At 50.2% G+C, this 27438-nt stretch overlaps 1 protein-coding gene and 1 long non-coding RNA gene across 10 annotated transcripts in view; one reads left to right on the top strand and one right to left on the bottom strand.

Annotated features, from left to right (window-relative positions):
* The window catches only part of Gm33800, a 28306-nt gene extending 14216 nt beyond the window's left edge, over positions 1–14090 (bottom strand). For both annotated transcript variants that reach the window (XR_871355.3, XR_379997.3), the window contains exon 1: positions 11009–14090. This is a non-coding gene — a long non-coding RNA (predicted gene, 33800). The remainder of the gene's footprint in view (positions 1–11008) is intronic.
* On the top strand, positions 13193–26772 carry Csrnp1 (cysteine-serine-rich nuclear protein 1). Of its 8 annotated transcripts, XM_030244231.1 has the most exons (6): positions 13263–13301; positions 13466–13529; positions 20690–20933; positions 23522–23781; positions 24257–24571; positions 24724–26772. In XM_030244231.1, exons 3-6 carry the CDS (start codon positions 20729–20731, stop codon positions 25693–25695), a joined length of 1752 nt encoding a protein of 583 aa, XP_030100091.1. In that variant the 5' UTR covers positions 13263–13301; positions 13466–13529; positions 20690–20728; the 3' UTR covers positions 25696–26772. The 8 variants fall into 8 exon arrangements, with proteins under 8 accessions (NP_695019.1, XP_030100091.1, NP_001344490.1 ...); NM_153287.4 differs by lacking the exon at positions 13466–13529 and having other exon boundaries at positions 13193–13301; NM_001357561.1 differs by lacking the exon at positions 13263–13301 and having other exon boundaries at positions 13492–13529.
* Positions 26773–27438: the final 666 nt, after the last annotated feature.

The raw sequence follows: 27438 nt of genomic DNA, 5'->3' as shown, positions 1-27438 counted from the left end.
GTCGTGTCCAAGGAGGTCGGAAGAGGGTGTTGGTTTACTTGGAAGTGCAATTAGAGTTAGTTGTGGCTGTCACATGGCTGCTGGGAACAGAACCCAAGTCCTCCACAAGGGTAGCGAGTGCACTTAACTGCTGAGCCATCTCTCCAGCCCTACTTTTAGTAATTTTTTAATATTCCATACCAGAAAAATACATTTCAAAGCCAGGATGGGTGGCAGGTGCCTGTAATCCCAGCATTTGGGAGGTAGAAATAGAAGGCTCAAAAGTTCAAGACCACCCTCAGCTATACAGTAAGTTTGAGGCCAGCCTGGGGTATGTGAAGTTCTGTCACCATGAAACAAACATAAATATTGTCCATGTGGCTGAGGCTACCCTTGAACCCATGATCCCCCTGTCCACACTTCCCAAGTGCAGGAATTACGTGGGTTGGTTCCCATTATAGCTCTTTCTGGTGACCCCAGGATACCTGGCACAAGGTATTTCTCCCCGCAGAACACAAACTCTTGCTTTCCAGTTACTTACCAGTCTGTAATCCCAGTTACTTAGGAGGCTGAAGAGAGAAAGTCATCAGTTCGAGGCCAGCCTGAGCAACTTAGTGACACCCTGTCTGAAAAATTAAAAAAAAAAAAGGGGGGGTGGGGCTAGAGAGATGCTTCCCGGCTTGGAGTAGCTTGTGTGCTCTTGCGGAGGACTGGAACTGGCTTGGTTCCCAGCATCCTCATCAGGTGGTTCGTCACCACCTGTAACACCAGCTTGAGCCCCAGCTTCAGGGTGAGTAGACTCCCCTAGCCTGTTTGCACAAGTGTTCACACACACATGTATGTATACATAACATATACACACTGAAAACCAAGACATATATCTTAAAAAATAAAAATAGAAAGGGGGCCAGATTATAAATTAGTGATAGACTGCTTGCCTAGCGCTCAGGCCCTAAGAGTGAAGACCCTCAGTGTGGAGGAATTGTGATGGGTTGTATCTGCTTGGCTCAGGGAGTGGCATTATTAGGAGGTGTGGCCCTGTTGGAGTAGGTGTGTCACTGTGGGTGTGGGCTTTAAGACCCTCACCCTACCTCCCTGGAAGTCAGTATTCTGCTTACAGCCTTCAGAGGAAGATATAGAACTCTCAGCTCCTTCAGTCCCATGCCTGCCTGGATGCTGCCATGTTCCCGCCTTGATGATAATGGACTGAACCTCTAAACCTGTAAGACAGCCCCAATTAAATGTTGTCCTTATAAAACTTGCCTTAGCCAGGCGGTGGTGACGCACACCTTTAATCCTAGCACTTGGGAGGCAGAGGCAGGTGGATTTCTGAGTTGGAGGCCAGCCTGGTCTACAAAGTGAGTTCCAGGACAGCCAGAGCTATACAGAGAAACCCCGTATAGAAAATAAATAAATAAATAAACCTGTCTCAAAAAAAAAATTTTTTTTAATTAAAAAAAAAAAAGACTCGGGAGGCAGAGGCAGGTGGATCTCTGAGTTCGAGGCCAGCCTGGTCTACAAAGTGAGTTCCAGGACAGCCAGGGCTATACAGAGAAACCCTGTCTCAAAAAAACAAAAAAAAAAAACCAAAAGATTTGCCTTGGTCATGGTGTCTGTCTATATCAGTAAACCCTAACTAAGACAGAAGCATACCCTGATTTTTTATTTCTATTGTGGGTCCTGAGAAGGCTCTAGGGAAGTCCCCACAGCAACCACATGTCAATTTCAGGAGGCTCCTTTTACCCACAGGCAGAATGGGCAGTGAAGAGGAGGGCTGTAGAGTGTCCGGTGGCTTTCCCTAGGCTGCCTCCTGGAGTCGAGAAGGGGGTTTCCTAACGAATAGATTCTATGCTTTCTCTACTAAGGGTTTCCCAAGAGAGCAGGGCCAGAAGAGGAAAGGAAGCCATTGGCTCCCTTAGACTTGACATGCTAAGATCAGTGTCGACCCTACTTCCCTCTCCATCAGTCACTTGAGAATAATTCAAGTGTCTCTGTATACTCTATGCCCAGAGTCTTTCTACTAAAAGAATACTGTAAGCTGGGGGGTGTCATGTGCCTTTAATCCCAGAACTCAGGAAGTAGAGGCAGGCAGATCTCTAAATTCAAGGCCAGCCTGGTCTGCATAGCAAGTTTCAAGACAGTCAAGGCTACATAAAGAAACTCTGTCCCAAGAAACAAAAAAGAAACCACAACAAAATACTTTAGAAGAGCAGTCAGCCTAGCAGTTATGGACCATGATGGACTAAATGAATGTCAGCCTGGCATAGTTCAGTAATAAGGATGGCTAGATGGATGATGGATGGATGGATGAGGGGTAGATGGGTGGTGGATAGATGGATGGATGGGTGGATGGATGGATGGATAGATGGATGATAGATGAATGGATGGATGGATGGATGATGGATGGATGAATGATGGATGGATAGATGTGTAGGAAGTGTGTGAGCCAGACAAACTCTCTGCCTCTGGGCTACACCCTCAGCTACTTTTGAAAAAAATTAATTTATCACCAGGCAGTGGTGGCGCACACCTTTAATCCCAGCACTTGGGAGGCTGAGGCAGGCGAATTTCTGAGTTCAAGGCCAGCCTGGTCTACAGACAGCCAGGACAACCAGGACTACACAGAGAAACCTGTCTTGAAAAAAATAATGAATTTATCAATCAATCAATTAATTAATTATGTGAGTCAAGTTCTCTTATAGCCTAGGATGACCTTGAACTACTCTCTCCACCCCGAGGCACTAAGGTTGCAGCTGTCCGCTACTGCAAACCAGGCATACTTTTAATTTTGAGCCAATATCCAAATTGACCAGGCAGGATTTGAACCTTTTTTTTTTTAACCTTGACCCACCCTGCCTAGTTTAGGACTTGAACTGTTGTTTGTTTTGTTTTGAAACAGAGTTTCTCAAAAAGAAAGAAGGAAAGGGAGAAAGAAAGGAAGAAAGAAGGGAGGGAGGGAGGGAGGGAGAGAGAGAGAGAGCGAGAAAGAGAGAGAGAGAAAGAGAAAAGGAAGAAAGAAGAAGAAAAAGAAAGAAAAAAAAACAGAGTTTCTCTGTATAGCTCTGGCTGTCCTAGAACTTGATTTGTGGATCAGGCTGACCTTGACTCCTAGAGATCGGTCTGCCTCAGCCTCCTGAGTGCTGGGAGCAAAGTTATGTGTCACCATGCCCAGTAGGCCTTGAATCCTCTGGCTTATCTAGGATTGTAATCCTGTGCAACCAGTGTGTGTGTGTGTGTGTGTGTGTGTGTGTGTGTGTGTGTGTGTGACATGTGTATATTCCGGTGCCTAAGAAGGGGACAGGGGAGACAAAACCAACAAGGAGGAGAGTGGGTACAGTGAGGGAGACAAAACCAACAAGGAGGAGAGTGGGTACAGTGAGTTGACTACTAGAGAAGGTGGCTCTATTTCACTGAGACGTATCTGGAACATTCCTCAGAGAATGCTACCCTACCCACTGCAGGTGAAAAGCTACATTCAAGGCCACTTCCAGCCTGCCCTCCGGGTAAATTGAACTGAGTTCTGATGAACAGGAAGATTGCCCCAGGCTGAGTCAGCTGTTTGCAGTGATAAGCTAGGCACACGAGAAACCCGTGACCCTTCAGGGCTGGGGTAAGGATTGCTATGCAAACTCGTGTTTCATTCCTGACATCTCAGAAGTGTGAGGTCAGTGGTATTGTCATAGAAATCACTGTTTCTGTAGTAACTGTCCTGTGCTCATGCGACACCAGCTTGGGGTTGGCGGGTTGGAGGTGGAACTCATGTTCAGTAACAACAAGGCCATCCATGGTAATGCAACCCGCTAACATATGCTCACACCACCCTCACGTCCCTGCGACCACTGCGGTATTCATCTTCATCTCATAGCTGTAACGTGGTAGTGTGGCTTCAAACCTTGAAGATGTATGAAGGAATAAAGATAGTCCTTGCCAGAACAGTGTTTCATATCTGTAGTCTCAGCACTCAGGCGAAATGGGCAGGTGAACCTCCATGAGTTTGAAGCCAGCCTGATCGATATAGTGAGTACCTGTGTCAGGAGAGGGGTTGGGTCACAAGCAGAGCCGTGAGCATCTGAACCTGGGGTTTGTTGGTTTTTTTTTTTTTTTTTTGAGACAGGATCTCAAGTAGCCCAGGTTGATCTTGTAAACCTAAGAGTGACTTAACTTCCCGATCCTCCCGCCCTTACCTCCCAAGTGCTGGGATTATAGGTATGTATCTCCTAGCATAGTTTTCTGTGGTGCTTCAGGGTGGGACCAAGGGATTTGTACACCTGGAGTGAGCATTGCACCAACTGAGCTACATCCCCAGCCCTGTATTATGAAATCTTGTGAAATGGTATGAACCCCACTGGGGCCCTGTTAGCAGTTAGAAAACCAAGTTAGTTTGTTCCCAGGATGTGGGTAAACTTAAGTCGAGTGTGTATTCATGAGTTTTTTGTTTTTTTTTGTTTTTTTCAAAGTGAGAGAGAATAAAGCCCTTGAAGCCTCATTGAATCTGTCCAGCATGCATTGGAAACTGCAGTTCATTCGGGTGGGGCTTATATACATGGAGCCATGGGTTGCTGAGAGACGTTGTGACCAGAGAAAAGGCACGACAAGCTCTCAGTAAAATTAGTTGATCAAACAACCCTTTTGGATGACACATAGAATCAGTGGCACACGCTGCGATCATGCCCCCAGAGAGTGCCAGCAGATAAGAGGCTGTACTGTCAAATAAAACACAGGAAACAGCCTCGAACTGTGTCAGGGGGAATTCGCCCCATCTCTTTCTTGATAACAGACCCTTCATTTTGACACATTCTCCAGGCTCAGGCAAAAAATGGTTTAAATCAATTATGACCATTCCATTCCCCATTTTCCTAATTTCCCTTGCTGCTGGAGGAGATGAATTCCTGGCCAGTGAAGCAGGATGAGATATCTGCTGCGGGTCCTCTTGTGGTAATATTTCATTTTCATTTTTTTTTCATAAGAGTGTGTCTTGTAAACTGGGCTGTGGTGGTGCACAACTTTAATCCCAGCACTTGGGATGCAGGGACAGACAGATCTATGAATTGGAGTCCAGCCTTCTCTATAAAGTGAGTTCTAGGACACCCAAGGTTATACAGAGAAACTTTATCTTAGAAGAGAGGGAGAGGAGGGAAGGGAGAAGAAGGGAAAGGAGAGGGGACGGAAAGGGGGAGGGGGAGAGAGAGAAGAAGAAGAAGAAAAGGAAGACAGAATAAAGAAAAGAACAGAAAAAAAAGAGGACATTGGCTCCTGTAACCCAGGCTGGGCTTCACTTTACTATGTAGGTAAGAGTGACTTTAACTTGGACTACAAACCTTCACCTCCAAAATTCAGGTGCTGAAATTACAGATGTGTGTTAAGTATCAAACCCAGGGCTTGGTTCATGCTAACATATAGGTTATTTGTTTCTTCATAAATACAGTATATGAGTTCCTTCACATTGTCCTCTCACCACACACACACACACACACACACACACACACACACACACCAAGCAAACTGGAGGAAATGTACTTGATGACACTCTGTTCTGTTCATCTCTGGATTCCTTTTCAAGGTTAGCGATGGGGCTCAGGGGAGAAAATGCTTGCCACTCAAGCAATGAGGATCTGAGTTCAGATCTCAACATCTGAGTAAAAGCTGAACTTGGAGGGATGTATCTGTAATTTCAGCCCTGGGTGGGGTGGGGATGGAGCTTGTGAGGACTGAGACAGATCTCCCGTCAGCAAGTCTAGCCAAAACTATGAGTCAGATCAGAGACCCTGTCTCGAAAAATAAGATGGATAACAATATACTTTGTTGCTACTGAGTATTCCTCTGTGGACTAGAGGACCTTCCCAACATGGGTCTGAAATGTGCATGCCCGCAAGAGTGAGCGCACACACATACACAGCATACACATAAAGAGTCACACCGGGAGGTCTTGACACACACCTTTAGTCCCAACACCCAGGACGCAGAGACAGGCTGATCACTGAGTTCACGACCAGCTTGGTCTACATAGCGAGTTCCAGGGCAGCCAGAGATACATTATCAAATCCTGTCCAAAAACGAAAACAAACTAAAACAAAACAAAACAAAAAAAACAGGAAAATATTAGAGTCACACTCTAGTTTCCAGGTGGCTTCTGCCACCAGTGCCCCCAGCAGGGAATAGGGACAAGAGGAAGAGAGACTGGGGATTCCTTCCTGTCAGTCACTAGGGATTATACAGCCCCCTGCCAAGAGAACTCTATAGAGTCGCTCTTCCTTCTGGTGAAGCTCCTGGTCTCCTCCTCTTCTTTCTCTGAGACCTATCAGTGACAGCAGGTCTGGCTCTGCCGGGAGTTTGTCCCCTGGGGAGCTCCGGAACCTGCACTTTTGTAAATAAGCCTTCTTTATAACCATCCTATCTTAGGGCTCTTATTATTTTTTGTCATACTAACTAGTCTAACTCTAGTTCACAGATTTAGAACAACAAAACAAAACCCTTGCATCTGAATGTCAATGCGCAGGTGACAGCCTGGCTCCTCCGCGCTCTTTGGAATGTACAGCAAGGAAAGCAGTGGGCTCCATTCATGGCCTCTGGGTATTTTCAGAGCTCTGTGTGGAGAGGTGGAAGGTGTCTGCTGAGAGAAAGAGACTCCCAGGAGGGTGTGTTGTTATCTCTTGCTTTTGGTCATCCTGAGAACCACATACTTACTAGCCAAGTGTTCTACTATAAACCCCATCATTTTTGTACTTAAATGTATATATATGTGTATGTATTGTGTGTGTATGTGTATATATATATGTGTGTGTGTGTGTGTGTATGTGTATATATATATGTGTGTGTATATATATGTGTGTGTGTATATATGTGTGTGTGTATATATGTGTGTGTATGTATATATGTGTGTGTGTATATATATGTGTGTGTAAATATATGTGTGTATGTATGTGTATATATATGTGTGTGTATGTATGTGTATATATGTGTGTATATATATGTGTGTGTGTATATATGTGTGTAAATATATGTGTGTATGTATGTGTATATATATGTGTGTGTGTATATATATGTGTATGTATGTGTATATATATGTGTGTGTATGTATGTGTATATATGTGTGTGTGTATATATGTGTGTAAATATATGTGTGTATGTATGTGTATATATATATGTGTGTGTGTGTATATATATGTGTGTGTAAATATATGTGTGTATGTATGTGTATATATATGTGTGTGTATGTGTAGTAGCTATTCCTGGTTGTCAACTTGACAATATTTGGAATGAACTACAATCTGGAATTGGAAGGCTCACCAGTGACCCTTATCTGGAGGCTTGGAGATCCTTATCTGGATCTTGGTTGGAGATCTTGAGCCATAGTGGCTATGGATTCCAGAAGATTGAATCTCCGAGTTTAAGGAACACACCTTTAATCTGGGCTACACCTTTTCATCTGGGATTAAAGGTGTGGTGGAACACACCTTTAATCTGAGCTACACCTTCTGCTGGAGACAATATAAGGACATTGGAAGAAGGGAGTCTAGCTCTTGCTCTTGCTCCTTCGCCTGCTTGCTGCGTGAGACTGAGTAACTGCTAGATCCTTGGACTTCCATTCACAGCTGCGACTGAACCATTGTTGGGAATTGGGCTGCCGACTGTAAGTCATCAATAGATTCCTTTACTATCTAGAGACTATCCATAAGTTCTGTGACTCTAGAGAACCCTGACTAATACAGTATGTATGTGTATATATGTGTGTATATATATGTGTGTGTGTATATATGTGTGTAAATATATGTGTGTAAATATATGTGTGTATGTATGTGTATATATGTGTGTGTGTATATATATGTGTGTGTGTGTGTGTGTGTATATGTGTGTGTGTGTATATGTGTGTGTGTATATGTGTGTGTGTGTATATATATATATATATACACACACACACACACACATATATATATATATATATATATCTGACCTGGAACTCAAGAGTCCACCTGCCTCTGCCTTCCCAGTGCTGGAATTAAAGGTGTGCACCATCATGCCCAGTCTGTGCTTTTAATTTTTGAGACAAGATCTCACTCAATAAGTTCCCCAAATTGGCATTGAACTTTTGATCCTCCTGCCTCAGCAGCTAAGGACACCTGTTGTGTGGAGGATTTTGTTGGTGGTGTTTAACCCGGGCCATGTGAGACAAGTGTTCTACAACCAAGTCCCATCCCCAGCCCACAGTCAGAATGGGAGTTACAAGGCAGTTGTGAGCCACTCCAGCGCCATCTTGCCTGCCCACATTTTATTTTTTGACTGGTGCTTATGTTGCAGCCTCGGCTCAGTGCCTCCTGATGCCCTTCAGTTTGCTCTTCTCACCTGAGATGTTTAGGAAACCATGTATCCTCGGTGTGGAACAGAGTAGGGCATCCTTTCCCATATCAGCCGGTGTAAGCAGCTTTGGTTGTGAGGAGAAGTTTACCCTGGTTATATTTGCTGTATAATTGACACATTAACCTTAGTTGTCATCTTATCTTCTGCGCTGCCTCTCGTTACAATGCTACCATCACTTTGTTTTCACGTGTCTGGTTTTTGTTTGCTGTGATAAGCATGTATGTATGTGCACATGCATATATCTTGTTCAGCGATTTGGAGGCTTAGAATCTCCCCCTTCACCCACCCTGTGGGTTTTTTTGTTTTGTGTATGTGTGTGTGTGTGTGTGTGTGTATGGTGGTGAGGTGGGGGTTCGAGACAGGGTTTCTCTGTATAGCTCTGGCTGTCCTGGAACTGTCTCTGAGGTTGGCCTCAAACTCAGAAATCCACCTGCCTCTGCCTCTCAAGTGCTAGGATTAAAGTTTTTTTTTTTTTGTTTGTTTTTTAAAGACTTATTATATCTAAGTACACAGTAGCTGTCTTCAGATGCACCAGAAGAGGACGTCAGATCCCATTATAGATGGTTGTGAGCCACCATGTGGTTGCTGGAATTTGAACTCAGGACCTTCGGAAGAGCAGTCGGTGCTCTTAACCACTGAGCCATCTCTCCAGCCCAAGGTTATTTTTTAAAAGATTTATTATTATATGTAAGTACACTTGTAGCTGTTTTCAGACACACCAGAAAAGGTATCGGATTGCGGATGGTTGTAAGCCACCATGTGGTTGGTGGGATTTGAACTCAGGACCTTTGGAAGAGCAGTCAGTGCTCTTAACCACTGAGTCATCTCACCAGCCCCGTTTTGGTTTTTGTTTTTTTCGAGACAGGGTTTCTCTGTGTTGCCCTGGCTATCCTGGAACTCACTCTGTGAGCTGGGATTAAAGGTGTGTGCCACCACACCTGGCTCAAGATATTCTTAAAAACCAAAACCAAAACCAAAAAAAAAAAAAAAAAAGAAACCAAAAAAACAAAAAACCTGGCTGAGTACAGTTAGTTCTGCCAGTATGCAAATAGGTGTGAGGCCTCCCCTGGATCGCCAGCAACCTACCAGTGGCCACACCTCTAAGTGATTGACTCTTCCTCTCCAGCCGAAAGCGACTCAGGTAGGAGCAGAGTTGTCTAAGCCCCTCCCCGGGGTTTCTGATTGGCCTGATCTGGTGCAAGTAACTACATGCTGCTTAAATTCAGTCTAACAGCTCGCATCTGAGAGAGCATCAAACGCTCATCTGCATCGTGTCTACCCCCATTTCCACACTGTTCCCTGAGATCTGAGGACAAGCTGGGGAAGGGGTATTGATATAGATGTTCCATTAAGGGTATTTGATTTCACATTTCTCATTTTAGATGTGCTTTAAACAAACTGAATTCTTTGACAGGGTTTCTCTGTGTAGCCCTGGTTGTCCTGGAACTCATTTTGTAGACCAGGCCTGGCCTCGAACTCAGAAATCCGCCTGCCTCTGCCTCCCGAGTGCTGGGATTAAAGGTGTGTGCCACCACGCCCGGCTGCCCAGAGAGTTTTAAACTCACAAGATGTATACACAAAGTCTCCCTATTTTTAAAGCTGGACTACAACTGGACATTGGTGGCATACGCCTTTAATCCCAGCACTTGAAGGCAGAGGCAGGCGGATCACCAAGTTCGAGCCCAGCCTGGTCTACAGAAGGAGTTCCAGTACAGCCAGGACTACACAGAGACAACCTTCTCAAAAAACAAAAACAAAAAAAGCACTAATGAATCAATAGGAGACAGACAGACAGACAGACAGACAGATAGATGAAGTTGGGCTATAGCCTGGAAAATAAGACATACCAGGCTGCACAGTGAGACCCTGTCTTAAAATAAAACAGCCTTTTCCTTTTTTTCTAACCTCAGGCTTGCTATGCAGCTGAGGTTGACCTGAAACACCTGATTTCCCCAGTTCCATCTCTGGAGCGCTGAGATCCAGGCCTGCAGCTATGATACTCACTTAAGCCTTCCACTTACTCTGATAGGCAGCCTCCCTATCAATTTTTCTTTCTCTCCCTTAGCTCAGTGGGTCTTAAAGTTGACGGGCAACGGGTCATGTAGAGTACTTGATATAGAAGCTGCTGGGGCTGCCCAAGGTTGCCAATTCAGCCAGCCTAGGAGACTCTTAGAGTCAATCACCCTTCATCAAGTTTTCAGAGGACAGTGAGGTTGAGTGTTCAGGCCCAGCCTCCAGTGGCTCTGCCTTAGGCTGCTGAGAGTCCTAGGAGGGTGCAGGGATGGGGGGGGGTCCCCTTTAAATAAAGGAGACCAAAGAGGCAGCATGGAGCTGGTCAGAATCTGCTCCAGGGATGCTGAGGTCACTGGGTTGAGTCTCCAGAAGAGACTGTCTGAGGCTCCTAAGGAGATAGGACTGTGGCCCCCCTTTCCCTTCAATACCCAACTGTGGCTCAGAGGCACTAGGGTCTCCCCAGCTACTTCTCTCTGCAAAGTCTACCCACAGGGGTACAAGAGGACACCTTTGCATGAACAGAGCCTGGCTGTCACAGATCACAGATCCTGTTCCCGCAGAGACCTCATCTTACGTTTTATCTAGACCTTCACTAGCCTCATAAAGGCAGAGAACCCACTGAGCTCAGAACCCCCCCCCCCCTTAACTCAAGACTTCTTACCTGTAAAGCCTATAACAGTAAGAGTTGTTGGATCTCCTTAACCGGCTTCTCCGGCGTGTAGTGGCTGCTGTTCCTAGGGGTTATTCCACCCAAAATACCTCTCAGCGCATTCCAAAGAGTATTACTAACCCAGGCAGTGGTGGTGCACACCTTTAATCCCAGCACTTGGAGACAGAAGCAGGCAGATCCTGGAGTTTGAAGCCAGCCTGGTCTATAGATCGAGTTCCAGGATAATTAGGGTTACACTGAAAAACTCTGCCCCCCCCCAATAAAAGCCCTCAAAACTTGTAATAATTTTAATTTTCCTAAGTAAGTGGATGGGTGGGTGGTCCTTAGTACTTACAGGTCTCCAAGTATTCAGAATTCCCTGAGGATTGAGAATATGGGGGTGTTTTTGCCAGAGAGAGAGAGACTCTGTGTGTGTGTGTGTGTGCGCGTGCGCCATATTTACAGATGAGTGCTCCACACCCGACCCTGCCTGCCTTGGAACAGATACTTCATTCCCCACCAACAGGAAGAGTTCAGATGAGATCCCTGAGGGAGATGTTTCCCATCACCAGCAACATCTGGGCAACATCTGGTGAGCTATCCCAGGACAGGGAGAAGCTTTTCTGCAGAAATACATCACTTATTTGATTATATTTCCCCTTTAATCTCCTCCTCCTCCTGCTCACCAGGCTCCCTCGCCCGTCAGGTTCCCCTCTCTCAGCCCCCAGTACAGACCTTGCCAAGCCCCTGCCCTGGTTTTCAGCCTTGTCTGGTTTCCTGGATACAGAGCCTAGCAGGATGCAAGCCTAGGTAGCTCCAGAGAACCTCATTAACTCCAGAGTCCAGCCCTGCTCAGCTCCCTCATCAGCATCTTGCAGAATCGGAGGCAAAGAATGTTGCAGCTGGATGGGCTCGCTGGTCCAATGCTCCCATTTTATGCATTGGAAGCAGGAGCTGGAAAAACATTGCTGTAGGCCTCATCTGAGCCCTGCTTCTGGGCTGGAGAGGTAGCTCGGTCTATAGAGCGCTTGCCTAACATCCACAAAGTCCTGGGTTCTATCCACAGCACTATATAAAAAAATCTAGCCAGGCGTGGTGGTGCACGCCTTTAATCCCAGCACTCGGGAGGCAGAGGCAGGCGGATTTCTGAGTTCGAGGCCAGCCTGGTCTACAAAGTGAGTTCCAGGACAGCAAGGGGTATACAGAGAAACCCTGTCTCGAAAAACCAAAACCCAAAAAAAAAAAAAAAAATCTATGAAGGCCAGTCTGGGGTACATGAGACCCAGTCTCTAAAACCCCTCTGCTGGTGAAGGAGGAAGAGCGGTGGTGTCAAGATTGTTGGGTCATCAAGAACGGTAAATCTGCAGGCAAAGGAAGCAAGGGCTGAATCTGGTGGTAGGGAAATGTGGGGCCTGGAGGGACAGCCCTGAAATCTATGTCACCTCCATAGACGACGGATGCGCAGTTCGCTGGTGTGTGGTGTTCTGTTGTTGTTGGTTTGGTTTTTTTGTTTGTTTTTGTTTTTTTGAGATACGTAGCCCTGGCTTTCTTGGAAGTCACTATGTAGACCTTGAACTCACAGAGATCCCCCTGCCTCTGCCTCTTGAGTGTTGGGATTAAAAGTGTGCAACACCATGCCAGGTCATGTTTTGTTTTCGAGTTTCTCTGTGTAGCCCTGGCCGTCCTGGAACTTGCTCTGTAGACCAGGCTGCCCGGAACTCAGGTTCCCCAGCCTCTGCCTCCTGAATGCTGGAGTTAAAGGCCTGCACCACCACGGATCTGCCATGTTTTGTTCTCAAAATGGGGTTTAAACTTAGAGCTTTTCACATGCTGAGAAAGTGCCCTACCATTGAGCTACATGCTTCTTCAGCTAGCCCTGTAGACTATTTCCTGAGCAGACTCAGCCACCCGGCAGCTTCTGTGTACCAAAGCTGTGTGTTGAGGATCTCAGACCCCAGATTACCACAGATAAAGGGCAGGCTGACTCCCCCACCCCCACTCTGCTTGTCCTCTGTACACATGTACATCCAGGACTGAAGACTGAAGAAAGGGCCCGTCATCCTCCCCACCCTCGGTGCCATTTAGGCAGGACAGAAGGTCACCTCCCTACTACACCCGGGGGAGGGGAGAATGGAATCCTGAGGGTTGGACTAGCCACTGACAGCATTCATCTAGGACAGTCAGAAGAACCCAGAATGCAGCGGGAGCGGGGCTGGGAGGGGGAGGGTCGAGCTTCCACGAAGGCTTCCAGGAGGAGGAGGCAGTCCTTGCTGAGCCATCCTAGACGTTGTTGGGATTCCCTCAGGTGAGCAGAGTGAGGGTGAAACGTTCCAGGCGGTGCAGTCAGAACGGGAGAGAAAAGCGCTCTAGGTACTGGGTCGAACTGGCCCTGCCGTGGGCTGACGAGGACTCGGGTGGGCTCCTGAGAGAGAAGTTGACTGCTAGAACACACTTTCTTCTGCCTAGTAGTACAGGGAGTTGGCTGCGAGCCTAAGGAAGGTCTTGGCGGGAGCAGAGGAGGCAGCAATCCGCTGTAAGTAGCCAGGGTCCGGCCTAGGAGAAACCAGATTCTTTTTTTTTTTTTTTTTAAGGAGGGATGGGGGTGGGGAAGCTGGTTCCAGCAATCTCTACTTTAGGTATTGTTCGGAGTAAGGGCTCTGGCCCGAGGGCAGAGGTGAAGGCCAGGCCCTAGGATGACCTTTTCTTCTCTCCTCATCCCTGGCTGGTCTCCAGTCTGAGCTAACTTTCTGCGGGATCTGGGAAAAAGAGGTGGGGTGAGGGCCGGGGAAGGGTCCTCAGATTGAATTGATAATAATCTGCCCTGGGCGGGTGGAGGCAGGGGAGGAGCTTCCATCGCTCGCAGCCTCAGTCTACCCAGTCTGCAGCTCGGGACTGCTCGGCGTGGAGAAGCGGGCATCTCTAGGACCCGGCTCTGCACGAAGCTCGGCTCCGCGATCTTAGGAGCCGAGCGCGGAGCAGCGGCGTCGCGGCCCGGTCACAGTCCGCGGGGAGGCTCGAGGCGGGGGAGGGGGCGGTGCCTCCGGGGCGGGGCCGAAGGCTGCGGGCTGCGGGGCGGCCTGGCGGGAGGCCCGGCGTGCGTCAGCGCCGTGAGCCCCGGAGTTTTCCACTGACGAGGAGGGCGGAGCCGCGGGCGGGGCCGGGGCTGAGCCAGTCTCTCCCGCCGCCGCCGGACGCGCAGACCTGGGCCGGCTGCACCGACGGCCGCCCGGCCGAGCGCACTGCGGGTCGCTGTGTGCGCTGCGACCCTGGGGCCGGCACACGAGTGGCTTCGGTGAACTGGGCGAGCCCTGCTAGCTTAGGTGAGTGCCACGGTTCCTGAACGCGGCGGGATGGGAAATGGGGCAGGGGGCGTCTCGGGTGAGTGGCGCTGTCACTCCAGCTCCCCGCTGATCTCCCTTGGGTCCTCCGGAGGGGACGCCGGGATCCGGCCTCCGAGCCCGACTGGAGATCTGGCGCCTGGAGTGAGAGCCCACGGCTGCGAGGTGGCGGGGGGGGGGCAGGCTTCCCCTCCCCCGCCTCGTTGTGGTTACCCCAGATGTCCAGGCGCCCCAAAGCCGGGCGCAGGTGGCAGTGGGACGGGGCGCGCGTGCCCGCGGGTGAGTTTCCTTTTGACCTAGTTGCCTGAGAACTTTTCAGAAGTTACTCGCGTGGCCGGGGCAGGTGACATTGGTCGTCTTCCTCCTCGGGCTCCCTAGGGGGAGGGTGCCCGAGCTGCGGCGTGTGCCGGGCGCCCTCGGCAGGCGGGGGTCAGGGAGGGTTTGGAGGGATGAGTGAGGAATGAGCGAGGCTTGGTGAGTCACGGACCCCGGGAGGGAGGCGGGGGGGAGAAGGATTGTGTCGTATGTTCACCTGTCACCGTCACACTCAGAGGCCACTGCCGTGAGTCACCGGGGCGCAGCTACACCGACCACCCGCGGGCACACGTAGGCTCTCTCCCACGCACCTCTACTCCCTCTTCTGCATGCATTTCCTCTCCTTCCTCAGTTTCCCCTTCCCGGAGGTCCTTTCGCCTTCATGTACTGTAGAAAAGCCTACACCACAGCAACGGCCACACACTTAGTCACTCGGGTTGCCGATACAGTCACTCCCAGATGTAGCCCACCTTCCTGACAACAGAGAATTCCTCCCTCCTCTCTAGCTACCCACCCAACATCTCTGGACCGAAGTCTCAGCCTTCTGCAGAGAGTAAGTCAATACTCTCTGCCCCCAAATCTTTGACAGCCCCGCCCACATCTCCCGAGCTGTCACCAAATCCACCCCCTTTTCTCCTTTGCGCTTGTCCTGTCAGTTCACCTGGCCCTACCCTGTGTCCTACGGGTCACACCCTCTCTGGCTCAGGCGCTGAGCCATCTTTCAACCATGCAAATCTAGAATTGTCAGTCCTTACTTACGCACTTGGGTGGCTTCCTGTGCCCTCGGGCTAACACAGGCCCTCTTAGTTGCATCGCCACCAGAAGGCGCACTGGCTGTCCTTGCTCCAGTCCCTGTACCATGCAGTGTGACCCCCCCCCCCCAATCTGGAACTCTGCCAACATCCCTCCTTCAGAGGAGCCTGCCTCGTCCCCAGTTCTACCCTTCTTGCCTATCCTGTATAACTCCTACTTGAGAGGTGTTAGTTGTAGGTGCTTTACCTGTGTGCCCAATGCCTGTCATAGTGTTTGGCCTTTAGGAAGCTTAGCCAGGATTAGATTGATGAATGAATGAATGAATGTGAAAAACTGGCTTAAGGTGGAGGAAGGGGTGACTGTCAAGTGCAGTTTTCCCTGGGTAGAACTGAGTATTTTATACAGCCAGCAAACATTTGGCATTTACCCAGGGCAGGGCCCTGGAGTCTGAATCGAAGGAACTGTCCCCTCCCCCCATCACTTTCTGAGGCATGGGTGGGGGAGGGGTACGTCAGTGCTTCCTGTCTGCTGTGTCTTGAGCTGCCCAGCACTTTGTCTCCGTGAACTGCTTGTAGGTGATTTTCCGCATCCCAGGAAGCCCTTCAGGAGGGTCTGGGGTCCTGTGACCCTAGGTGTTGGAGGTGGGGGCATGACTGATCAAGACCTGGGGTTCTGAGGTCAAAGGACACATTCTTCAGATTCCTGGAAGGGGGAATCAAGGCCGCCAAGGGGCTGGGGACTGGAGCACACTGGCGGGCTGAGGCTTCCAATAGCTGCCGCTTGTTGCCTGGGTGGAATAGCCTTCGCTGGTTCAGTGTATTAAATAGCTATGGTCACTAGACTGGGGTGACATTCCGTTCTCTGGGCTGTCAGCGCCTGTGTGTGGTGGCAGGAAGGGGGCGGCCCCAGATTCTGCTACCATCCCGGAAGGAGCCCGGTTCTCTTTGATTCCGGGGCCTGCCTCTGGGGCTCCTCAGGGGGTGTGGTGTTTCTGTCTGAGCCAGCTCCTGGGAATGGCTTTTCCTTCCTCCAGGACCCTAGGACAGGACTGTGTTCACCCTGGGAACAGGATCTTGAGTCCTGAGTAGCTGCTGCAGCCCTACCCCCACCCCCTGACTCACTGTCTGGCACTTTTCTTGGGCTCTTCAGCTATCTTTCATTCCGTTTTCTGACTTGGCCTCCTCTGCTGCACAGTCTTTCTGTCTCTGCCTTCTTTCAGCCTCTGGATCCCAGGTGGCACTCCTCCCTCCCTTCTTCCCTCCCTTCCTCCCTCTCTCTCCTCAGACCCAGCCAGGGCTCCAGCACTCACGCCTCAAACAGCCTGGCCTTTCCAGAACTCTGCCTGAAGCTTTGAATGTTAACGCTCTTCAGCCTTAGTTCTTATCTTGGGTACACTCAGCTGTGGATCTCTATCCAGTCCACACCTACCTCTCTGACATCTGTTTACTCTTAGGGACCCGGAGCCTCTGAGATGCCACCTCACACTTGCACTCGAGTGAGCCTGTCCCTGTCTCCTTCCCCTTCCCCCCCTACCCCGTCCTCAAAGCCACCTTTGAACACTGTTCTTGGCTCAGCCAGCTCTGACCCTGGCTGGGGGATGGGCATGTGTCTCCTCATTAGATTAGCTTTCAGGGCCAGGAAAACTAAGACCCCTGCCTGGGCTAAAGCACTGCCTGTGTCACAGTCCTGCTGCCCACTCTTCTGGGCCTCTCTCTGCCAGGCTTATTATGGCTATGCAAAAATAGCCTATAGCCAAGCCTTGTGTGAGGAGAGGCCCGTTACACTGTGGTCACTTATAGCTCTTAAAGAGTTGAACCCAGGGTTTCAATGTGTGCCAGACAGCTGACCTATGTCCCTGGCACATATGGAGGCAAATGTCTGCCATCCCAGCACGTGGGAAGTGAACGAACACTGGAGGATCAGGATAGAGGCCATCAAGGGCTACTCAGACTCTCTCAATCAAGATCTATTATTTCCTAAAGCACTTGCCTCCAAGGTCATGACATCGGAGATTAATCTTTGATTTGGGACTTTTTTTTTTTTTTTTTTTTTTTTTTTAGAAAGTGTTCTGTTCATAGCAGTATCCCCAAAAGGCAGAAGAAAGTGTGTGTGGGAGGGTGGGGGGGCTTTTGATGTCCTTTTGGAAATAACTTTTTGGAGAAGAAGGTTTTTCTCTGTAAATCAGGTTGGCTTAAACTCCAGGCAATTCTCCTGCCTCATTTGAGATTGGATAAACATGAGCTATGATACTCAACTCAGAAATGACTTCTGGAAGGGTGTAAGTCTTGGTGGGCTGTTCCAGTCTTTGAAGAAGGTAGGGAGGATAGCAGGGACATGGCCTTGTGGGGAACTGCAAACAGTGGTGCTCAGCATGGGAACTGCAAACAGTGGTGCTCAACATGGGGACTGTAAACAGTGGCACTCAGCATGGGGACTGTAAACAGTGGTGCTCATGTGCAAACAATGGAGCTCAGCATGGGGACTGCAGACAGTGGTGCTCAACATGGGGACTGTAAACAGTGGCTGGCGTTCAGCATGGTGTTTTCTTTCTGTCATTTGGCTGTGGGGTATAGGGTGGCTCAGAAGAGACTAGATGGTAGCAGGTGGGGGCAGACACAGAACAGGTGATAAGCTCCGTGTGTGTGCTGAGAAGCCACCTCAGGGCTTTGCAGGAGCCCTTCAGGGAGCTCCACCATCAGGTGACCTACATAGAACAGGAATACAGTCTAGGAATGCCACTCCTGCAGTGGAGGAATTGTGAAGCATTTAACACCCCTGCAAACCTACCCAGGCCAACCTCTACCCATCATCCTACCCCCACCCCCACCCCCAGGAAATCCCCTCACAACTGTCCCCTGGTCCCACATACCCCCTCCTGGGAGATTGTCCTGTCCTTTCACCTGACTGTGGAGAAGGCAGGTACAATGCCTTCTAATTGGGTCTCCCCTTTTGTCAATCTCCCATTTGCATTTTCTGTCGAGTTCATGCCTGTGTCTCCACTCAGGAGTCCTCGGGCTTACTATCATTTACACACTTACTGAGCACACGATTCACTGACTGAGGACTTGACATGTGTCCATTCCTGTATTCCACCCAGCCATGTGAGGTTCTAATGTGTGTTTATTTCCTTCGAGACGCCGTCTCCCTTAGCGGAGGCTGATCTTGAACTCTTGATTCTCCTGTACCTCCAGAGTACTAGGATAGATATCAAGTGTGCACCACCCTGGCTTGCCTTCTGGGACCTTCAGACAATTGGAGACAGTGATGTTGAGGGACCTACCCAGGATCACCCAGCCAATAACCAAGGCAAGGTCCAAATCAGGCAGTTGATTTTGGCCTCTAGGATATGTCCCAAGTCGGTGCCTAGCCTGTAGGTGAACTTCCAGGACTGAGACTGCCTGGGTGTGGGTGCAAGAAGAGGGGAGGGAGAAGCTGAGGGTGGCTGCAGGCTGCAGGTTTCTGGCTTGAGCAACTGGGTGGGTGGCTGCAGTTACTAAGACAGGGAACACAGGAAGAGGAACAGATGGCATGGGGAGGGAGCAGAGAGGTTCAATTTGGGGCCTGTGAAATTGTGTATTTCCAGGAGAAGTGGGTCCTTGCTTGGTTTGGGGGTCTTGGACTTGTGCCCTTAGTCTCACAGGAAACAACTGGAATTAGAGAGGGAGGTAGTTCCCCCCCTCCCTGTGCATTAGGCTGTGGTGGTCGCAGGATGTTTAGGGGGCTACCTGTCAACCTGTGTGTATGAATGAGTGTGTCTGTGTAAGGATGCGTGTGCCCGTGTGTGTGATGCCTGGCTCATGGCCAAACACCCTCATCTCCTGGGAGAGTCTACAGACAGGTTAACTGGGCTGTTTGTGTTTGTGGTTTGACTCTGGGAAGCCGGGTAACCTAGCCTGAGAAACTGCCCCGGAAACACCTGCGTGTCCTTCTTCCCCCGGGCCTGGGGTGAGGGCTTGACCTGGTAGTAAGATTTTCTTGAGCCTCTCCCATGCCTGCCTGGAGGAGATAGATGGCTGTTCTCCATTGAGTACTTTTATCCAGTGAGTTGACAGCTGGCGCCCTCCGATTTAGGGACCTGCTGGGAGGTATAGGTTAGGAGAAGGGACCACAGGATACCTTGGTGAAGGAGACCCAGACAGCTTTCTGCTTAGTTTTCCTGCCTCTTTCACTTCCTGTGATGGTGGTGGGGGAGGAGTCCCCAGCTGTGGGCATTCAACCCTGAATGAGTGAGTAAGGCAGACTCAAGACAGCGACACAGCAGGTAGCTGCACTCAGCCACCATCCTTGAACCCACTGAGGGTCTCCAGGTCCTGGAAGGACTGTTACTTGTCTGAGCACTGGGGGGTTAGGAAAGGAGCTTTAACCCCCTCCAGCCTGACTGGTGAGTGAGTGCATCTTACCTAGGTCCAGAGAAGCTACAAAGGAGCAAGGGAAACGGGAGAGCAGCTTTTCCTGATCAGTTTCACTATTAGAGGTTTGTTTTGTTTTAAGGAGAGTTAACCATAATGGTGAGCTATTGAAGGTGAATTTAAGATCAAAGTGAAGTCTCCTGCCACAGTCCAGCCTAGAGCAGGGGACTTTTCTCCTGTGGCATGGGGGTTTCTGAGGGAAAGTCTAAGCTCCATCCCAGGGAGGGGAGGGGCTTGGGAAAGTCCTTCTGCTGGGAATCCAGCCAACATCAAAACCAGTGCCCATTCTCAGAGCTCCTGTTCAGCCTGGCCCAGGAGCTGACCTGAAGCTGTCAGTGGGCAAGGCGGTGGACCTGTGTGGTGGGAGAGGAGCGCCGCTCTGGGGGGGGGGGGGTCGTCTGGAGATTGTAGAAGGCCCTGCACAGGCAAGTGCACAAAGACCCGAGTGCCTGTGAGTCAGCCTCCAGGATTCCTGTGAAGATGAGCCAGGCTAGTTCTGTCAGTCCATCTGTTGGTCTGTCTGCCTGCTGGCCTGTGTGTGTGTCTGGTGTATGAATGTGTGTAGGTGTGTGCATGTATGAATGTGTAGGTGGCAATGGGGAAGGTACCTGGCTGTTTTCCAGAGAAGGCTTGTTATCAGGGGCCAGGTCTTGGGAGGCCAAAGTGTCTGGAACTTGGATTTGCGTGTTAAGACTCATTTGAGGGAGGAGATACTACTGTGTTGATTGGGGCTGGGGACCCTACTGGAGACACTACCATGAACCTGCTCTGGCTGGGCTGGAGGGCTCAGAGTCTGGGAGATACCATGGAAGGTATGCAGGGGAAACATGGCTAGGCAGGGAGCCTATCTCTTAATCGTTCCATTATCTTCATCCCAGGCGTCTGTCCTCGGCTGTTGGAACCCCCTACATTCCACCATGACTGGGCTACTGAAGAGGAAGTTTGACCAGCTGGAAGAGGACGACTCCAGTTCCTCCTCCTCCTCATCGTTCTCTAGCCGGCTCTCTCTCTCCTCCTTCCCCGCCTCTTCTGCCTCCCCTGCCTGGAACTCTGATGAGGAGGGACCAGGTGGTCAGGCACCCCAGTCTGATCAGGACTCCTGTGGCCTCCAGAGTTTCACTCGTGAGTCTCCCATTCGGCTCCCCCCAACCCTCCCCCTTCTTCCTTCCCTAAAACTGAAATTGGCGTTTTTGGCCTCGGTAGCCCCCTCAGGGTGCCTCCTTCTGTGAAGTCGTGTGACTGCTCCACTCTGCAGAGACACCTTGACTTCCTGTTGACCGTGGGGGTTGTGCTGTTGGAGTCCGAGACTTTGCTTGAGTGGCTCTGGCTCTGGGGCCTTAGAGGGGTGTTGCGGCTCTGTTTCCCCGGCACACCCTACCCCTTCCAGGAACACCACTGGGGCTCATCCCTCTGCTTCCACCCCCCCCCCTGCACTAGGCCTGCTAAGCCTCTTCCCTCTCCCTCCATTTTAGCTTCTTTCTGAATGTCCCCAAAAGGGTTTTTCCAGAATAGTTTTCTTCTCTTCCTTTTTTTGAGAGCACACTCTCATATAATCCAGGTTGCCTTCCAGCTGTGTGGCATCTGCCTCCCAAGTACAGGGATTCGGGATGCACGCCACCATGGCTGACTTCCTGGTTATCTTTCTCTCTTTTTTTTTCTTTCTTTTTTTAAAGACTTATTTATTTTATAATATGTGAGTACACGCTCACTGTCTTTAGACACACCAGAAGAGGGCATCAGATCCATTTACAGATGGTTGTGAGCCACCATGTGGTTGCTGGGAATTGAATTCAGGACCTCTGGAGGAGCAGTCGGTGCTCTTAACCTCTGAGCCATCTCGCCAGCCCCCTCCCTGGTTATCTTTCAAGTTTGTATAATTTTGATTTTAAACTGAAAGATGGTCTTGATGGTTTTTTTTTTTTTTTTTTTTTTTTTTTGGGTTTTTTCAAGACAAGGTTTCTCTGTATAGCCCTGGCTGTCCTGGAACTCACTCTGTAGACCAGGCTGGCCTCGAACTCAGAAATCCGCCTGCCTCTGCCTCCCAAGTGCTGGGATTAAAGGTGTGTGCCACTATTGCCCAGCGATAGTCCATTTTTTAAAAAAATTATTTCTTTTTATTTTTGAGATTATAATTACATCATTTCCCCTATCTTCCCCTCCCTCCAAATCTTCCCACATATCCGTCCTTATCCTCTTTCAAATTCATGGTCTCTTTTTTTTTTTTTAATTATTGTTACATAAGTCTATACAGCTATATTCCTACATATATAACTCCAGCCTGCTTTGTTTTTATAATGTAAAGGCAACCTTTGATTTTCAGCATGCTCTTTCTCCTTCAAGAACCATTTTAGACACTTTTCCCCTACAAGGGGAATGTTTATAAACACAGGATTACGTCTCCCTATGAAGTTTTGAAACCATAGTTGTTCCTTCCATGTCTCCTATACAACATACCTGTGTGTTGCATATTTTTTAAAAAAGTATGATTTTTAATGCCTGGAATACTAACAGGAAATTTCTTAGAAGGAATTTTCTCAGGTAGTTGAGTACAAAGTTAATATGTTAACTTGAAGTCACTTGGCAAACATATAATCCCAGAACCGGGGAGGCAGGAGGGCTGGGGTTCAATGTCGCTTGCTGTTGAACCAGTCCTAGCCAGCTTGGGATAAATGATGGTGTATGCCTTTAATTCCAGTTCTTGAGAGACAAAGCCTGGTGGATCAAGACCAACCTGGGCTACGTATCAAGTCCTCGGACAGTCAGTGTTACATAGTGAGACCTTGTCTCAAGAAAACATAAACAAGGGCTAGAAGGATGGCACAGTAGTTAAGAGAATCTTGCTCTTGCAGAGGACCCAAGTGTGGTCCTTAGCACCCACATCAGATGGCTCACCACCACCTGTAGCTCCTAGCACTAGGGATCTGGCGCTTTCTGAACTTCAAAGGCACCCACACCCAAGTGGCATACACTCACACATGCACTTATTAAAAATAAGTAAGTTTGAATTGGGCAGTGGTGGCGCATGCCTTTAATCCCAGCACTTGGGAGGCAGAGGCAGGTGGATTTCTGAGTTCGAGGCCAGCCTGGTCTACAGAATGAGTTTCAGGACAGCCAGGGCTACACAGAGAAACTCTGTCTCAGAAAACCGAAAGAGACAGACAGACACACTTTCTGGGTCTGTTTCAGAAGACTTAAACTATAAAGGAAAAGACCAATGACACAAATATATATTTTTAATTTATGTGCATGAGTATTTTGCCTGTGGATATATGTCTATGTACCATGAGCTTGTTATGCCTGAGGAGGCCAGAAGAGGGCGTTAGAGCTTCTGAAACTGAGTTTCTTGGCTGCGACCTCTCCTGTGGGTGCCAGGGCTCTTAACTGCTGAGCCATTTCCCCAGTTCTTTGATATATGTTTAAACAGGGGATTATATTATTACATGTAAAGAATAAGAATTACAGAAAATTGTACAAAGGATTTATAAATCCGTGGTAAGGGTGGCAAGACGCTTCATCTTTGCGGGTTCATTTGTGCTGAGAAATGACAGTTAAGCTGGTGTTGGGTTGGGGGTGGTATTGTTCTCCAGATCCAGCCAGGCCTGGCTTTTAAGTTCAGATCCAAGGTGGGTGGAGAAAGAGAAGGGGTTGGAATCTTTCTAGAGATTATACCACATCGAGGGAAGCTCAATCCCTTCTCTTTTCCCTTTCAGCCCCGTCCATCCTGAAGCGGGCTCCTCGGGAGCGTCCAGGTCACGTGGCCTTTAACGGCATCACCGTCTACTATTTCCCACGGTGCCAGGGATTCACCAGTGTGCCCAGCCGTGGTGGCTGTACCCTGGGCATGGCTTCTCGGCACAGCACCTGCCGCCTTTTCTCCTTAGCTGAGTTTACACAGGAGCAGGTCCGGGCTCGGCGTGAGAAGCTCCGCCGCCGTTTAAAGGAGGAGAAGCTGGAGATGCTGAGGTGGAAGGTACGGGAGGTTTGCACGTTGCGGAGTTGTTGGTGTTAGGGGAGATTCAATGGCTGGGCTATAGCTCAGGCAGGGAGAGCGCCTCCTAGTGGGGAGGAGGACCTGGTGTCCATCACCAGCACTGCATAAACCAGGTATCTTGGTGCACCCATCGTCCTGGAACTTGGGTGGTGAAAGCCGAGGAATCAGGGATTCGAGGTCATCCTCCGCAAGCTTGAGGCCATGGCCCTTTCCCAAATGAAAGTAGTCGGCTTCAGACCACAGGCTAGGCCCTGGGCATAAATAATGCTTGAATCTTCCTAGCTGAATCCGATCAGCCGGCTAGACTGATCTGACACTGCCAGTACATCGGGGTTTGAGTAAGAGATCCTTGTAGCTGTGGAGCACAGTGTGTACCCCTCCCCCACAGACAGCACCCCACTCTCTGGGAGAGCTAAATCTCTCTCTCTCTCACACCGTCTTTCTGTACTTATAGTTTTCAGTGGCTGGAGTTCCGGAGTCAGGGGCAGGCGTGCCTCTCACAGCGGATGCCATCGATGACGCCTCTGTAGAGGAGGACTTGGCAGTGGCCGTGGCAAATGGCCGCCTGGAGGAAGCCAATTTCCTCCAGCCCCATCCACCTCGGCAGCGACGGGCTCTCCTTCGGGCTTCCGGCGTTCGAAGGATTGACCGAGAGGAGAAGCGGGAGCTGCAGGTGCTGCGCCAGTCCCGGGAGGATTGTGGTTGTCACTGTGATGGCGTCTGTGACCCTGAGACCTGCAGTTGCAGCTTGGCCGGCATTAAGTGCCAGGTGCGTGGTCGGACTGGGTAAGATAAGGGGGGTGTGCCTATAATCCCAGTACTCGGGCAGGGCTACACAGGGAAGCCCTGTCTGTGGGGAGCCGGGCCTGCTGGCTTCTTGCATCTCCGAAGTTCTCACTTTGGCTTTGTCTTTCTCTGCAGATGGATCACACGTCCTTCCCCTGTGGCTGCTGCAGGGAGGGCTGCGAGAACCCCAATGGTCGAGTGGAATTCAATCAGACAAGAGTTCAGACGCACTTCATTCACACCCTCACCCGCCTGCAGATGGAGCAGGGTGCCGAGAGCTTGGGGGACCTGGAGTCCCCCGTGGAGGACACTCCTGTTGAACAAGCCGCGCTTTCCCCCTTTCCGCCTTCCAAGCCCCCTGTGAGCAGTGAACTGGGGGACAGCAGTTGCAGCAGCGATATGACAGACTCTTCCACGACCTTGTCCTCTGGCAGCAGCGAGCCTCCAAACCACCCTGCCCACCCCAGCCTGCCAGGTCCCAGCTTCCGGTCTGGCGTAGATGAAGACAGCCTGGAACAGATCCTGAATTTCAGTGACTCTGACCTCGGAATTGAGGAGGAGGAGGAGGAGGGAGGGGGTGTGGGCAACTTGGATAACCTCAGCTGCTTCCATCTGGCTGACATCTTTGGTACCGGTGACCCCGGCAGCCTGGCCAGCTGGACTCACAGCCAGTCTGGCTCTAGCCTCGCATCGGGCATCCTAGATGAGAATGCCAACCTGGACGCCAGTTGCTTCCTGAACAGCGGACTTGGAGGGCTGAGAGAAGGTAGCCTCCCTGGCAGTTCTGGGTCCCCTGAGGGGGACGCCGTCCAGAGCAGCTCCTGGGACCTCAGCTTATCCTCCTGTGACTCCTTTGAGCTTCTCCAGGCTCTGCCAGATTATAGTCTGGGACCTCACTATACTTCCCGAAGGGTGTCGGGCAGCCCGGATAGCCTTGAGACCTTCCACCCATTGCCCAGCTTCTCTCCACCACGGGATGCGAGCACTTGCTTCCTGGAGTCTCTCGTGGGCCTGTCTGAGCCGGTTACAGAAGTCCTGGCACCCCTTCTGGAGAGCCAGTTTGAGGATGCTGCCTTGGCACCTTTGTTGGAGCCTGTGCCAGTGTAAGGATTAAGGTGCCTTCTTCCTGCCCTGAGACCCTGTTGCTGCTCTTTGTGATCTTGGGGTTCCCCGAGGTCTATGTATGTAACGGTCTCCTACGGGCTGGTCCTGCTCATGGTGCCATGTGGGCACCCTCTATTTTTACATTAACACTCTGAATTTATTTATTTTTTTATGTTTTTCTGTACTGAAGAAGGGAGGGTGGGGAGGGTACCCCTCTTTCAATGCCTGGTCTCTTTATGTCCAAACAGAGGTCTTCCACCTCCTACTGTATGCCTGAAGGAGGAAGGGGCGGGGCTCTCCTGGAGCCTCGCAGTCCCTCTTTCTGTACTGTAAGATGCTCCTTGCTCCAAAGACAGCGACGGCTGAGCGCAGGGCCTTAGGGGCTTCTGTGAACCATAGGAGCTAGGTCTTCTGGACTGTGAAGATGTAATTTATATCTGTAATTTATTTGGGGATGGAGACGGCAGTGGTGGAGCCTCTCTGGCGGGTGGGCAGGCAGTGTTGGGGCCGAGGCTTCGGTGTACCCTGCCAGTCTGGGCTTCGGTGTGGTGTGTGGGTTCGAGTTTATGGCTGCTCTATTAAACAGCGGCCTGGCTCAACTGAGCAGACAGAGGCTGTGCTTGACCAGCGGTGACCAAAACCCCTTCTGCCCCCTTCCCAGAAACTCTACTTGCCCTCTTTCCAATTCCCTCTCCCCAAGGCCATGGATTATAAAGCCCCTCTGTAAGATGGTGAGCCAGGGGCCCTAAGAGGGCATGAAGCACACCCTGATCACTGTCTCAGGCCTTTCTGGGCACTGACTCGACCCTGGCCCACCTCACGCCCCCAGGCCAGTTGGCAACTGGTGGCTCTTGAGAGCTCTTACGCCCTTCATTAGCTGATGTTGGATTTTATATGCATTTTTTTATTGTCTCTAAGTGTCAGAACTATAATTTATTCATTTCTTTGTGTGTGTGTGTGTGCCAAGAAACGCAGGCTCTGGGCCTGCCTCCTTGCCCAGGAGGCCTTGCCAGCCTGTGTGCTTGTGGGAACACACTGTACCTGAGCTGACAGGTACCAATAAAGATGCTCTATTTTTAAGTGTGGTCTTCTTGGTGAGGTGGGGAGTGTGGGGTACCCCCAGGAAGCATGTGGGGTGGGGCACTATCATGTAGCATGGACAGAAGCTGTACTGAGGCAGGAGGACAGCATGTTGGGCTTTCTTCCAGGCGGGCCAGTCAGGCTGTAGGCAGAGAGCCAGCTGAGGTTGGCTGGGCAAGTGGAACAGTTTTTTTTTTTTCCCCTCTGAATTAACCCATTCCTCCATGATGCCATCTGGAGTTGTAAGGAGGCAGAGCTGTCTGCTCAGGCCCAGGGAGGGCAGCCTAGCCTAGTGGAGGCCTGGCCTGGTGACAGGCTGCTCAGGCAGCTGTAGTCCCTGGGGACTTGAGCTCCAGAACTGTCTCTACCTGCCAGACCTGCCAGACCTGTCCTGAGGCAGCCAGAATAGGGTTTAAGGTCAGGGGTGCAGAGCAGGCTGCCGTACCCCGTTTTGGGGAACCTCTGTCTGGAGCCTGACTGCTAGTGATTTGCACAGGCCCTCTGGAGAATGACCACAGGAGAGCCTTCCTGTGCTAAAGCCCCTCTACTGTATTCTACCCAGAAGAATGGATGCAGTCCCAGCTCTCGCTGCCTAGTGAGGCATAGGTTATGTAGATTGCCTGCCTAGAGCCTGGATCTCTCCAATCCCATGCAAGCGATTGCTGC

This window comes from Mus musculus, chromosome 9, assembly GCF_000001635.26.
Source record: "Mus musculus strain C57BL/6J chromosome 9, GRCm38.p6 C57BL/6J".
Taxonomy (NCBI): domain Eukaryota; kingdom Metazoa; phylum Chordata; class Mammalia; order Rodentia; family Muridae; genus Mus; species Mus musculus.
This window is presented reverse-complemented; position numbering and strand designations above follow the sequence as displayed.